Source organism: Salmo trutta, chromosome 35 (assembly GCF_901001165.1).
Source record: "Salmo trutta chromosome 35, fSalTru1.1, whole genome shotgun sequence".
NCBI classification, from domain to species: Eukaryota; Metazoa; Chordata; class Actinopteri; order Salmoniformes; family Salmonidae; genus Salmo; species Salmo trutta.
Genome location: NC_042991.1, coordinates 2,169,515 through 2,181,822, shown reverse-complemented (window position 1 = coordinate 2,181,822; position 12,308 = coordinate 2,169,515). Strand labels below are relative to the sequence as shown.

Genomic DNA, 12,308 nt, shown 5'->3' with positions numbered 1-12,308 from the left:
CTGAGATAAGCCGGAGCTTTACCTAGCAAAGACTTATAGATGACCTGGAGCCAGTGTGTTTGGTGATGAATATCTAGTGAGGACCAGCCAACGAGAGCATACAGGCCGCAGTGGTGGGTAGTGTATGGGGCTTTGGTGACAAAACGGATGGCACTGTGATAGACTGCATCCAATTTGCTGAGTAGAGTGTTGGAGGCTATTTTGTAAACGACATCGCCGAAGTCAAGGATCGATAGGATAGTCAGTTTTACGAGGGTATGTTTGGCAGCATGAGTGAAGGAGGCTTTGTTGAAAAATTGGAAGCTGATTCTAGATTTAACTTTGGATTGGATATGCTTAATGTGAGTCTGGAAGGAGAGTTTACAGTCTAGCCAGACACCTAGGTATTTATAGTTGTCCACATATTCTAAGTCAGAACCGTCCAGAGTAGTGATGCTAGTCGGGCGGGCAGGTGCGGGCAGCGATCGGTTGAAGAGCATGCATTTCGTTTAACTGGCATTTAAGAGCAGTTGGAGGCCACGGAAGGAGGGTTTGTTTGCCGTTGAAGCTCGTTTGTACATTTGTTAACACAGTGTCCAAAGAAGGGCCAGATGTATACAGAATGGTGTCGTCTGCATAGAGGTGGATCAAAGAATCACCCGCAGCAAGAGCAATATCATTGAAATACGCAAAGAAAAGAGTCAGCCTGAGAATTGAACCTTGTGGCACCCCTATAGAGACTGCCAGAGGCCTGGACAACAGGCCCTCCGATTTGACACACTGAACTCTATCTGAGAAGTAGTTAGTGAACCAGGCGAGGCAGTCATTAGAGAAATCACCACTGTTGTGTCACTTTCAGAAGTTTCTGACCACTGTAAAAATGCTTCCAACCATCAGTTCTGATCATCAATAATGGATCCTCTTTAAAGTGATTTAAAGTGTAGGCTACTCATTCCAAATACGGGGACTTGAAAGCGTCCTGTACTGTTATTTTTCGTCACAATCTCCCTGAGTCGGGAATAGATAATTTGCGTACCTGCTGCCTTCCTTGGATGTGGCAGCCGATTCTTTGGCCCCCTTTCCGGGATTGAACCCTGATTCCCTTTTACTGATGGTCACCATGGTAGGCACAGAAAGTAACATTGAAAGTTGATAGTGCAGACATGCACATTAGATGTCAGCACCACAAAGCGTCACCAAAAGCATCCAGGGCGCCCGAGAGCACCACTTATAGGTTTTGATCAATACACGCATCCCGAAGGTCAGCGCTTGTTGGCATATCTTCGAGCTAAAATTGCCACAGTTATGCAAGTAAAGTTGGAGCCATACCTGATTTAATGAGCCATTCACAGTTCCACTGTGCCGACTGTGTGTACTAAGACTTGCATGGCTTCATCTTTGGGACAATAATATGCTACTGGCAGGATCAACCAGGTAGCCCCCCACATCATTGAGGTCTACCTGGGCACGTAGCGAGGCACAGGGGCACAGTCCTCCAGTGATGAAGGAGACCCAAGCACACTTGTGCTCACCCAGTGGGAGGCACAACCTATCCACAGCCAAAGCCACGGGAGACGAGGCGCCACTCAAGAGGTGTTCCATTGGAGAGTTTTTGGAGTATACCGCACAACATAGCCAACGATGGGGTTTGAGAAACTGACCACTGAGACAGATGGGTCGATTGGGTCTCGTTGTGAGACAGGCCGATTTGAATTGGAGGCAGGGTGAAAAGAGGCACCACTGATGGGAGCCCTCCCAAGGTGGATCACATATGCCAATCGGTCAGGATGAGTGAAACTGATAGGACAGACAGAGCGGGACCAAGGGGATGAATGGTCTAATGCAGGGAGTGAGAAACAGGAATGGGAGCACCACAGCCAGTCCCCATTATCTACATGCACCATCAGTAGGTTCTTGCCTTTTTAGGGAGTTTTTCCTAGCCAACAAGCCTCTACATCTGCATTGCTTGCTCTCTGGGGTTTTAGGCTCGGTTTCTGCATACGCACTTTGTGACAGTGCTGATGTAAAAAAGGGCTCTATAAATACATTTGATTGATTGATTGACTAGCGCCAGGTAAAAGAACCAGAACCTCCCCAGGTGGTAGAGACAGACCCAGAGGTCGCCAGAGCAATCAATGGTCACCTGACGAGAATGAGCAACCAAGCGTGGGAGAATGAATATGTAAAAATTGCACTCAGAACCACTTAAAAAGATACAAATTGCAACAGGATACAAATAGGCATAATGCAAATAACTGTTATTTGATAAAATAAGTCTAAAAAAGTCATTATAGAAGGTTATTAATGGTCTATGTCCCCTGGAATGACATCTATTTCCTCTGGTGTGAAACCATCTGTTGTCAAAATGGGAAAGCTGTTTTGACTTTGGCTGTGTTATCTATTAGAAATCGCTCTGTAATTTCCTGGTTGCAAAACTTCTACACTGTTCGCTCAATTTAATTTTATGTGAGAATCATTGTACCATCTAAATCAGTGTGAAATATATTTTCAAAACAAAATATATTGTTTTTACAGCTGTTTGAAGCTGATGGACCAAAGCCGAACATCTCTGCCATGTTATGGGGAGGAGGGAGATTTGTATTGAATGCAGCCTAGTGCTGTTGCAATTCACCTAGCTTTCACATACGGGAGAAATTCTGAGAAATTCTAGGTGTAGCACCTTTAAGCTGGAATCATCCCAGAGAAGCATCTTCTCTTATAGATATGATAGGCTCTTGTGAGATGTAAAAGCACTTAGACAAACTCATGTGCAATTATGTTCCTTACTTTTCCTTTCCAATCAACCCAGAGGATTGCACTAAGTGTGTGCCAGGGAACCCTCGATTAGTTATCTCACACACACGTACAGTGCCTTGCAAAAGTATCCATCCCCCATGGTATTTTTCCTATTTTGTTGCATTACAACCTGTAATTTAAATAGATTTTTATTTGGATTTCATGTAATGGACATACACAAAATAGTACAAATTGGTGAAGTGAAATGAAAAAAATTACTTGTTTCAAGAAATTCCCAAAAAGAATATGGCACCGCAACAAACCTGCCAAGAGAGTGCCGCCCACCAAAACTCATGGACCAGGCAATGAGGGCATTAATCAGAGGCAACAAAGAGACCAAAGATAACTCTGAAGGAGCTGCAAAGCTCCACAGTGGAGATTGGAGTATCTGTCCATAGGACCACTTTAAGCCATACACTCCACAGAGCTTGGCTTTATGAAAGGGTGGCCAGAAAAAAAGCCATTACTTTAAGAAAAAAAATAAGCAAACACGTTTGGTGTTTGCCAAAACATATGGAAGAAGGTATTCTGGTCAGATGAGACTAAAACATCCAACTTGAAGGAGCTGGAGCAGTTTTGCCTTGAAGAATGGGCAAAAATCCCAGTGGCTAGATTTGCCAAGCTTATAGAGACATACCCCAAGAGACTTGCAGCTGTATTTGCTGCAAAAGGTGGCTCTACAAAGTATTGACTTTGGGGGGTGAACAGTTATGCACGCTCAAGTTTTCTGTTTTTTTGTCTTATTTCTTGTTTGTTTCACAGCATCTTCAAAGTGGTAGGCATGTTGTGTAAATCAAATGATACAAACCCGCCAACATTTATTTTAATTCCAGGTTGTAAGGCAACAAAATAGGAAAAATGCCAAGGGGGTGAATACTTTCGCAAGCCACTGTACGCACGCACGCACGTACACACGCACATATATACACACACACACACACACACACACACGCACACGTACACACACACACATACATATGCTATGTATGCAAAAACAAGCACAAGAACAATCACACAATAACACAGTCACATCTGATAGTGCAGATGGGTCTATGACACAACACCTGAAATCAATTGCCTCCCACCTAATGGCTATGTGATAACGCCACTAGCTGTCATGACTAGACATGCATGTGTGCGTCTGTTGTGTGTGAACAAGTGTGTATGTATGAATGAGCGATTGGGTTTTGGTATGTAAGTATATTTGTGTTCGCAAGTGTTCTTATGCTTTGTGATTGTGTGTTTGTGTATGTGGGTGTGTGTATGTGTATGTGATGCATGTCGAGCAGCCCGACGCCGCTCCTCAACCCCATGAATATATTCATGGTACTGCAGAGCAGTGGAGCGGAGACAAGCACCAGCTCTACTCAGGTGTGTGCGTGTATGCTTGTGTGTGTGTACAGTCTGACAGTATGCATTGCTTCTCACTACTGCCTTTCAGACAGAAAGATACTGAGACAGACAGAGATGGAGAAAAACACATAGAGAAGGGGAGGAGGGGGATTGGGTTTGGGGTGCAAGTGAAAAAGAGAATCCATAAGATGGACACAGGAAGAGAGAGAGAAAGGGAGAGGGGAAGATTGGAGAGGAGGAAAAGAGGAGGAAAAGAACTTGGACAGAAAGAGAGAGAGAAATGAGAAAAATTGCATGTGAAAAAAAATTATGGATGGGTTTTCAGATGTACATTTTTCCCGTTTATTTGAAACGATTTGAAAATATTTAACTTCAAGAAGAAATGTTTTTGTTTTCTGACATTTCTCACCACTCAGAGACACATAGTTTCCCAAAATTTCACATGATATTCTACATTTCACATCTGCTTTCATAACCGGTGGGATTAGAATCTGGGTTTCCCATGGGAGCAGCCAATGTCTTAAACATTAGACAAGAGCAATGACACTGGGTTTCTCTTTATTTTACCTTTATTTAACTAGGCAAGTCAGTTTAAGAACAAATTCTTATTTACAATGACAGCCTACTCCGGCCAAACTATAATTACGCTGGACAAATTGTGCACCGCCCTATGGGACTCCGAATCATGGCCAGTTGTGATAAGGCCTGGAATTGAGCCAGGGTCTGTAGTGACGCCTCTAGCACTGAGATGCAGTGCCTTAGACCGCTGTGCCACTCAGTAGCCCCAATTACATTTATTATCAATTTCTCTCAATCTCAGCATTTTCACAGTTCAATTCAAAATAGGGATGTCAAACGTTTAAACATTTAATCCAATGAATCGCAGGATTTGCTGTGATTAATCACGATTAATCACAAATTTAGAATTTGCTCAAATTGAGCTGTTTTTTAAGAATTTTATATAAAAACCATTACAATAATATTGACGTCTGATTTCGTCCAAGGTAACGGTTAGTAAAATCTGGTAAATTGATAAAGCGCACTTTCTTTAACCTCAATGTCAGTTGTTTTTTAGCTGTATAGATTATGTAAAAGTATTTGTTTACATTCATTCCAATAGCAAACACATTCACACATTTTAAAATACATTAAAATCCCTTTTAGGCCTGTGTATCAAAAGTAACAAAAACCAATAGACAGCTAACAATAACAGAAGCCATGAATAGCTAGCTAAGACAAAATGCAAGGCTAGCTATCGCCTATCACTGAGATAGCTAGCGGTTACCAATTAGCTTGCAACCATTAGATACAAATGTCATAAAAAGTAACCTTCTAAAATGTATGACGAGAGAGGAGCGTGCCTGCAGCAGGAACACTCCAGATGCCTCTCCCTAGTGGTAGTGCTAAGTATACATGTATATCAATGCAACACCATGGAGGACTACAATAATAATGGAGTGAATGGCTCAGAAATAAAAAAACATTTTTTTTTTTACTCACTTCAATTATAGTACTCAGGTAGGCTAAGTAACCTTTTTTACAGGATGGCATTAACGAATTTGCAATTCCACATGTGGAAATATTGCTACTGCAACATCTTAACACCACCTTTTCACGTGAGGAAAATAACACTATTTCACCCCGACATGTGAACTTGCAATTCCACATGTGAATGTTTCTCACATGTAAAACTGCTAATTACATTTTCACATGTGAAGGTTTTTCACATGTGAATATGCAATTCCACATGTGAAAGTGAGATTTTCACATGTGGAGTTTCCCTACATGTGAAACTGCAAATGTTTTTTCATGTGATTGTTTTTCATGTTATTCTCATGTTACTCTCCTCACATGTTAACATGTGAACTCTAAATGTAATACATTTGAAAATATGGTTCCACATGTGAAATTGAAGGTCAACATGTGAAAGCAGCTATTTCACATGTTTTTTTTATTAGGGGTGAGAGAGAGAAAGAGGGAAGAGAGAGGAGAGATAGGACATGGATGATGATGAATGATCTAGGGATGGTGTGATGCATCATGCATACATACAGCCCATGATTCTCATGTTAAAGCTCTGAAATGGCTGCAATGGCTGCAGTGTGCATTTTCTAAGGGCATTTTTGGATCAGATTTGGGCTTGAATCCTCTACATTCACCATGAGATACCCACCCCTCAGCTTACTCCACAATGATGCTATTCTTCTTCCTCCCCCTCATCCTTTCTCTCCTCTTTCCTTACCCTCCTTCCCTTGTCTCCCGAGTGGCTCAGTGGTCTAAGGCACTGCATCTCAGTGCTAGAGGCATCACTACAGACCCTGGTTTGATCCTGGGCTGTATCACAACCAGCTGTGATCATAAGGTGAATGCACCAATTTGTAAGTCGCTTTGGATAAGAGCGTCTGCTAAATGACTTAAATTTAAAATGTAATGTAAATGTGATCGGAAGTCCCATAGGACGGCGCACAATTGGCCCAGCATCGTCCAGGTTAGGGGAGGGTTTGGCCGGGGTAGGCCGTCATTGTAAAATAAGAATTTGTTCTAAACTGACTTGCCTAGTTAAATAAAGGTTAAATAAAAAATTAATTAAAATAAAATCCCTGAGAGAGTGTGGTTCTGATCAGAAGTGCTTGGTTCAGGTATATCAGTCCTGATTGGATGACCGGTTTGACCTACTTTGGTCCTGTTTTATTCATGTACCATTAGGAGGACTTGAGAATGGCTTGTTATAAAGACAGTGCTGATTCCAGGTCAAAATAACTAGTGGGGTTAGATGACCATTGGGTCAAAGGTCAAATCAAATCAAATTGTATGTCATATCCGGCGAATTCAACGGGTGTAGACTTAACTATGAAATGCTTGCTTATGAGCCCTTCCAAACTATACAGAGTTTAAAACAATTATTGTAAAAAAAAAAATAAGATAAATAGTAACACGAGGAATAAAATACACAAGAATGGAGCTATATACAGGGAGTACCAGTACCAGATCAGTGTGCAGGGGTATGAGGTATTTGAGGTAGATATGTACATGAAGGCAGGGTAAAGTGACTTGGCATCCGGATAGATAATAATAAGGTATTTGAGGTAGATATGTACATGAAGGCAAGGTAAAGTGACTAGGCATCAGGATAGATAATAATTAGAGTAAAATAAAGAACAGAGTAGCAGCAGCATATGATGAGTGCAAAAGCATGTATGTGTGTTTGTGTTGTGTTGGTATCAAATCAAATTGTATTGGTCACACACACAGGTTTAGCATATGTTATTGCAGGTGTAGCGAAATGCTTGTTCTTCTAGTTCCGACAGTGCAGTAATATCTAACAATTTCACAACAAATACTTAATACACACAAATCTAAGTAAAGGAATGGAATTAAGAATATATAAATATATGGATGAGCAATGTTAGAGCGGCATAGACTAAGATATAGTATAGAGTACAGTATATACATATGAGTAATGCAAGATATGTAAACATTATTAAAGTGACTAGTGTTCCATTTATTAAAGTGGCCAATGATTTCAAGTCTGTGTACTGTAGGCAGCTGCCTCTGTGCTAGTGATGGCTGTTTAACAGTCTGATGGCCTTGAGATAGAAGCTGTTTTTCCGTCTCTCGGTCCCAGCTTTGATGCACCTGTACTGACCTTGCCTTCAGGATGATAGCGGGATGAACAGGTGGTGGCTCGGGTGGTTGTTGTCCTTGATGATCTTTTTATCCTTCCTATGACATCGGGTGCTGTAGGTGTCCTGGAGGGCGGGTAGTTTGCCCCCGGTGATGCATTGTGCAGACTGCACCACCCTCTGGAGAGCCCTGTGATTGTGGGCGGTGCAGTTGCCGTACCAGGTGGTGATACAGCCCGACAGGATGCTCTCAATTGTGCATCTGTAAAAGTTTGTGAGGGTTTTAGGTAACAAGCCACATTTCTTCAGCCTCCTGAGGTTGAAGAGGCGCTGTTGCGCCTTCTTCACCACACTGTCTGTGTGGGTGGACTATTTCAGTTTGTCAGTGATATGTATGCCCGGGACTTAAAACTTTCCACCTTCTCCACTGCTGTCCCATCGATGTGGATAGGGGGGTGCTCCCTCTGCTGTTTCCTGAAGTCCACGATCATCTCCTTTGTTTTGTTGACCTTGAGTCAGAGGTTATTTTCCTGACATCACACTCCCAGAGCCTTCACCTCCTCCCTGTAGGCTGTCTCGTCATTGTTGGTAATCAAGCCTACTACTGTTGTGTCGTCTGCAAACTTCATGATTGATTTGGAGGCGTGCATGACCACGCAGTCATGGGTGAACAGGGAGTACAGGAGGGGGCTGAGCACACACCCTTGTGGGGCCCCAGTGTTGAGGACCAGTGAAGTGTAGATGTTGTTTCCTACCTTCACCACCTTGGGGGCACTCCGTTAGGAAGTCCAGGGCGGGGTTCAGACCCATGCCCTTGAGCTTAATGATGATGTTGGAGGGTACTATGGTGTTGAATGCTGCGCTATAGTCAATAAACAGCATTTTTACATAGGTTTTCCTCTGGTCCAGATGGGATAAGGCAGTGTGCAGTGTGATGCCAATTGCATTGTCTGTGGACCTATTGGGGCGGTAAGCAAATCGAAGTGGGTCTTGGGTGACAGGTAAGGTGGAGGTATGTTTGTATGTGTGTTTGTGTTGTCGGTATGCGTGTGTGTGTTATGTATGCATGTGCGTATGTAGTGAATGTGTATGGGTTTTGTGTGAGAGTGTCAGTGCAGTGTGTGTGAATATGTATATGGTAGTGTGTAGTCTTGGGATTGTGCAAAGAGTCAGTGCAAGATAGGTTCAGTGCAGATAGTTTGGGTAAACATGAATGAACTATTTAGCAGTCATGAGTATTTAGGAGTCCTATTAGGAGTCCTATGGCTTGGGGGTAGAAGCTGACTCAGGTAGAGACTGGTGTAGGTTTCAAAAGCTTTTGACCGTTCCATTAAACTTCACATAGAGAGATGGATGAATGGATTAATTGATGGTTGAAGGACGAGTGGAATTATTGGACAAATTGATGAAAGAATGAAGATGAAACAGATGGATAAATGGAGAGCAGGGAAGGAAGGGTAACGTGTTCTGGTCCAGTCCTCTTCTCTCGTACCAGTCCGGTAATTAGGTGCCCAATACAGTTTTAAACACCTCTACCTTCACCTTGGTCTCAGCTCAGCATTATTAGCTCACTGTAGAAAACAAGGAAGATTCTTAAACTGCACAGTTTCTGTGTTTTAAATGCAAATAGGATATCATCAGCAAAACACTTCTGTCTTTCTCTTTTTTCTCTCTTTGTCTAATGCTACTACTTTTACTACCTCTCTGTGTCTATTTCTCTGTCTCTTAACTCCTACATAAACTTTCTAATTTCTCTCCATCTTCCAGGATCACGTTCGTCCACCTGCCCTTCCAAAGTAAATGGCTGTACATCGGCACAGAGAAAGGAAACATCCACATCGTCAACGTGGAGTCCTTCACACTCTCAGGCTACGTCATCATGTGGAACAAAGCCATCGAACTGTGAGTGTCAACACCAGCCTCTTCTCCTCGTCACACTGTCACAACGGCTTGTGGTGGAATGGACATAGCTATCAAAGAGCCTCTTAGTCACCTCTAGGCTTCATCCACACCTGGTGGCTTCAGTAACTGCAGGTGTGAAGGAGAAAGGATGTGAATCACTATCTGACTCTTATTTAGTAGGTCTCTTCAGCATGGGGTTGAAGTATTTGTAAGATACTGTGCTATTTCACTGGGTATTTGTCAAATCAAATCAAATGTATTTATAAAGCCCTTCTTACATCAGCTGATGTCACAAAGTGCTGTACAGAAACCCAGCCTAAAACCCCAAACAGCAAGCAATGCAGGTGTAGAAGCACGGTGGCTAGGAAAAACTCCCTAGAAAGGCCGGAACCTAGGAAGAAACCTAGAGAGGAACCAGGCTATGAGGGGTGGCCAGTCCTCTTCTGGCTGTGCCGGGTGGAGATTATAACAGAACATGGCCAAGATGTTCAAATGTTCATAGATGACCAGCAGGGTCAAATATTTTTGTTGCTGTTGACATCCTCCATTTGTTTCTGCTCTAGAGCTCTTGCATAATCCAATCTTGAGTTTTGTAGCATTTTCCCAATCCTGTCTCTTCCTGTCTCATAGTGAGGGACGGAACAGATGTCTGTTAAGATCAGTGTTGGGCATGTACAGATGTCCTGTCTCGACAGTGCTGAGAGGAAAGGGAGGAGGAGAGGGCAAAGGAGATGAGAGGGAGAGAAAATGCCAGAATGGGAAAAGAGGACAGGGAAGAGGGAGAGGAGTGGAATTGATAGAGGAGGGGTGGGGGGTTAGGAGAGAAGGAGAGGTGAGGGGATAGACGAGAGGAAGGAAAGAGTGGGTAGAGAAAGGGAAGGTTGTTCGGGGTAGACGAGTAGAGGAAAAAGAGAGGTGTAGGAGAGGAACGGGTGACAGTATGGGTCTCTGAGGAGTAGTGCCTGACAGTCCTGGAGCTGCCATGGTATTCCCTGACTAAAGGGACACGTCAACACACTCTTATATATGCTCTACTGAACACAGTGTGTCCTCCTCTCCCCTCTTTATCCTATCCCCTGCTTTTCTCACTTTCACTCTCTGTTTCCAAAAACTGAACTCAACATTTCCAATACTTTAACCCATACACGCTTAACCCATTCACGCTCAACCATGTGTTTGTGTGGGCTTGTGTGTGTCTGTGTGTGACTCTGTGTGAAGGGCCTTCAGAAAGTTTTCACACCCCTTGACTTTTTCCACATTTTGTTGTGTTATAAGGTGGGATAAAAATGTATTTCTTTGTACTTTTTGGTCAACAATCTACATAAAATACTTTGTAATGTCAAAGTGGAAGGAAAAAAATATATAAAAAATGAAACATTAATTTCATTACATTTTAGAATCACGATTACAGCTGTGAGTCTTTCTGGGTAAGTCTGTAAGAGCTTTGCACAACTGGATTGTACAATATTTGAGCAATATTCTTTTAAAAATTCTTCAAGCTCTGTCAAGTTGGTTGTTGATCATTGCTAGACAGGCATTTTCAAGTCTTGCCATAGATTTTTAAGCCAATTTAAGTTTTAAACTGTAACTAGGCCACTTAGGAACATTCAATGTTGTCTTGGTAAGCAACTCCAGTGTATATTTAGCCTTGTGTTTTAGGTTATTGTCCTGCTGAAAGGTGAATTTGTCTCCTAGTGTCTGTTGGAAAGTAGACTGATATGGCACCGCCTGGTATGGAAACTGCACGGCATCTGACCGTAAGGCGCTACAGAGGGTAGTGCGTACGGCCCAGTACATCATTGGGGCCAAGCTTTCTGACATCCAGGACCTATATATTAGGCGGTGTCAGAGGAAGGCCCAAAAAATTGTCAAAGACTCCAGTCACCCAAGTCATAGACCGTTCTCTCTACTACCGCACGACAAGCGGAACCGAAGCGCCAAGTCTAGTACCAAAAGGCTCCTTAACAGCTTCTACCCCCAAGCCATAAGACTATAACAATTAATCAAATGGCCACCCGGATTATTTACATTGACCCCCCCAACACTGCTTCTACACGCTGTTTATTATCTATACATAGTCACTTTACAAATGACCTCGACTAACCTGTAACCCCACACATTGACATCGGTACCGGTACCCCCTGTATATAGCCTTTTTATTTTTATGTAATTTTCTTGTGTTACTTTTTGATTTTATTTAATGTTTTTATTTTTATTTTACTTCAGTTTATTTAGTTAATATTTTCTTATCTATTTCTTGAACTGCATTGTTGGTTAACGATTTGTAAGTAAGCATTTGACGGTGAGGTCTCTACACCTGTTGTATTTGGCGCATGTGACAAATACAATTTGATTTGATTCAGGTTTTCCTCAAAGATTTTTTCTGTGCTTAGCTCTATTTCATTTATTTGTATCCTAATAATAGTCCCTAGTTCTTGCCAATGACAAGCATACCCATAACATGATGCAGCCACCACCATGCTTGAAAATATTGACTGTCCACAAGAATCCAAATATGTCAGATCAGGTTTGCAATGATTAACTTCAATCAGACACCTTCTCACCTTAGAGGGGGGGAAGGAAATAACTGGGGGGGGGGTTAACAACTCACGCCCTGTTGTAAATCAATACTGCAACAATATTTCTAACATAGAA

General features: G+C 42.4%; 1 protein-coding gene across 3 annotated transcripts in view; it reads left to right on the top strand.

The window, feature by feature from the left end:
* The window catches only part of LOC115174446 (syntaxin-binding protein 5-like), a 159,364-nt gene that overhangs the window by 67,520 nt on the left and 79,536 nt on the right, over positions 1-12,308 (top strand). For all 3 annotated transcript variants that reach the window (XM_029732966.1, XM_029732965.1, XM_029732964.1), the window contains exon 5: positions 9,519-9,653. In XM_029732966.1, the coding sequence (XP_029588826.1) occupies positions 9,519-9,653 (135 nt within the window). The remainder of the gene's footprint in view (positions 1-9,518; positions 9,654-12,308) is intronic.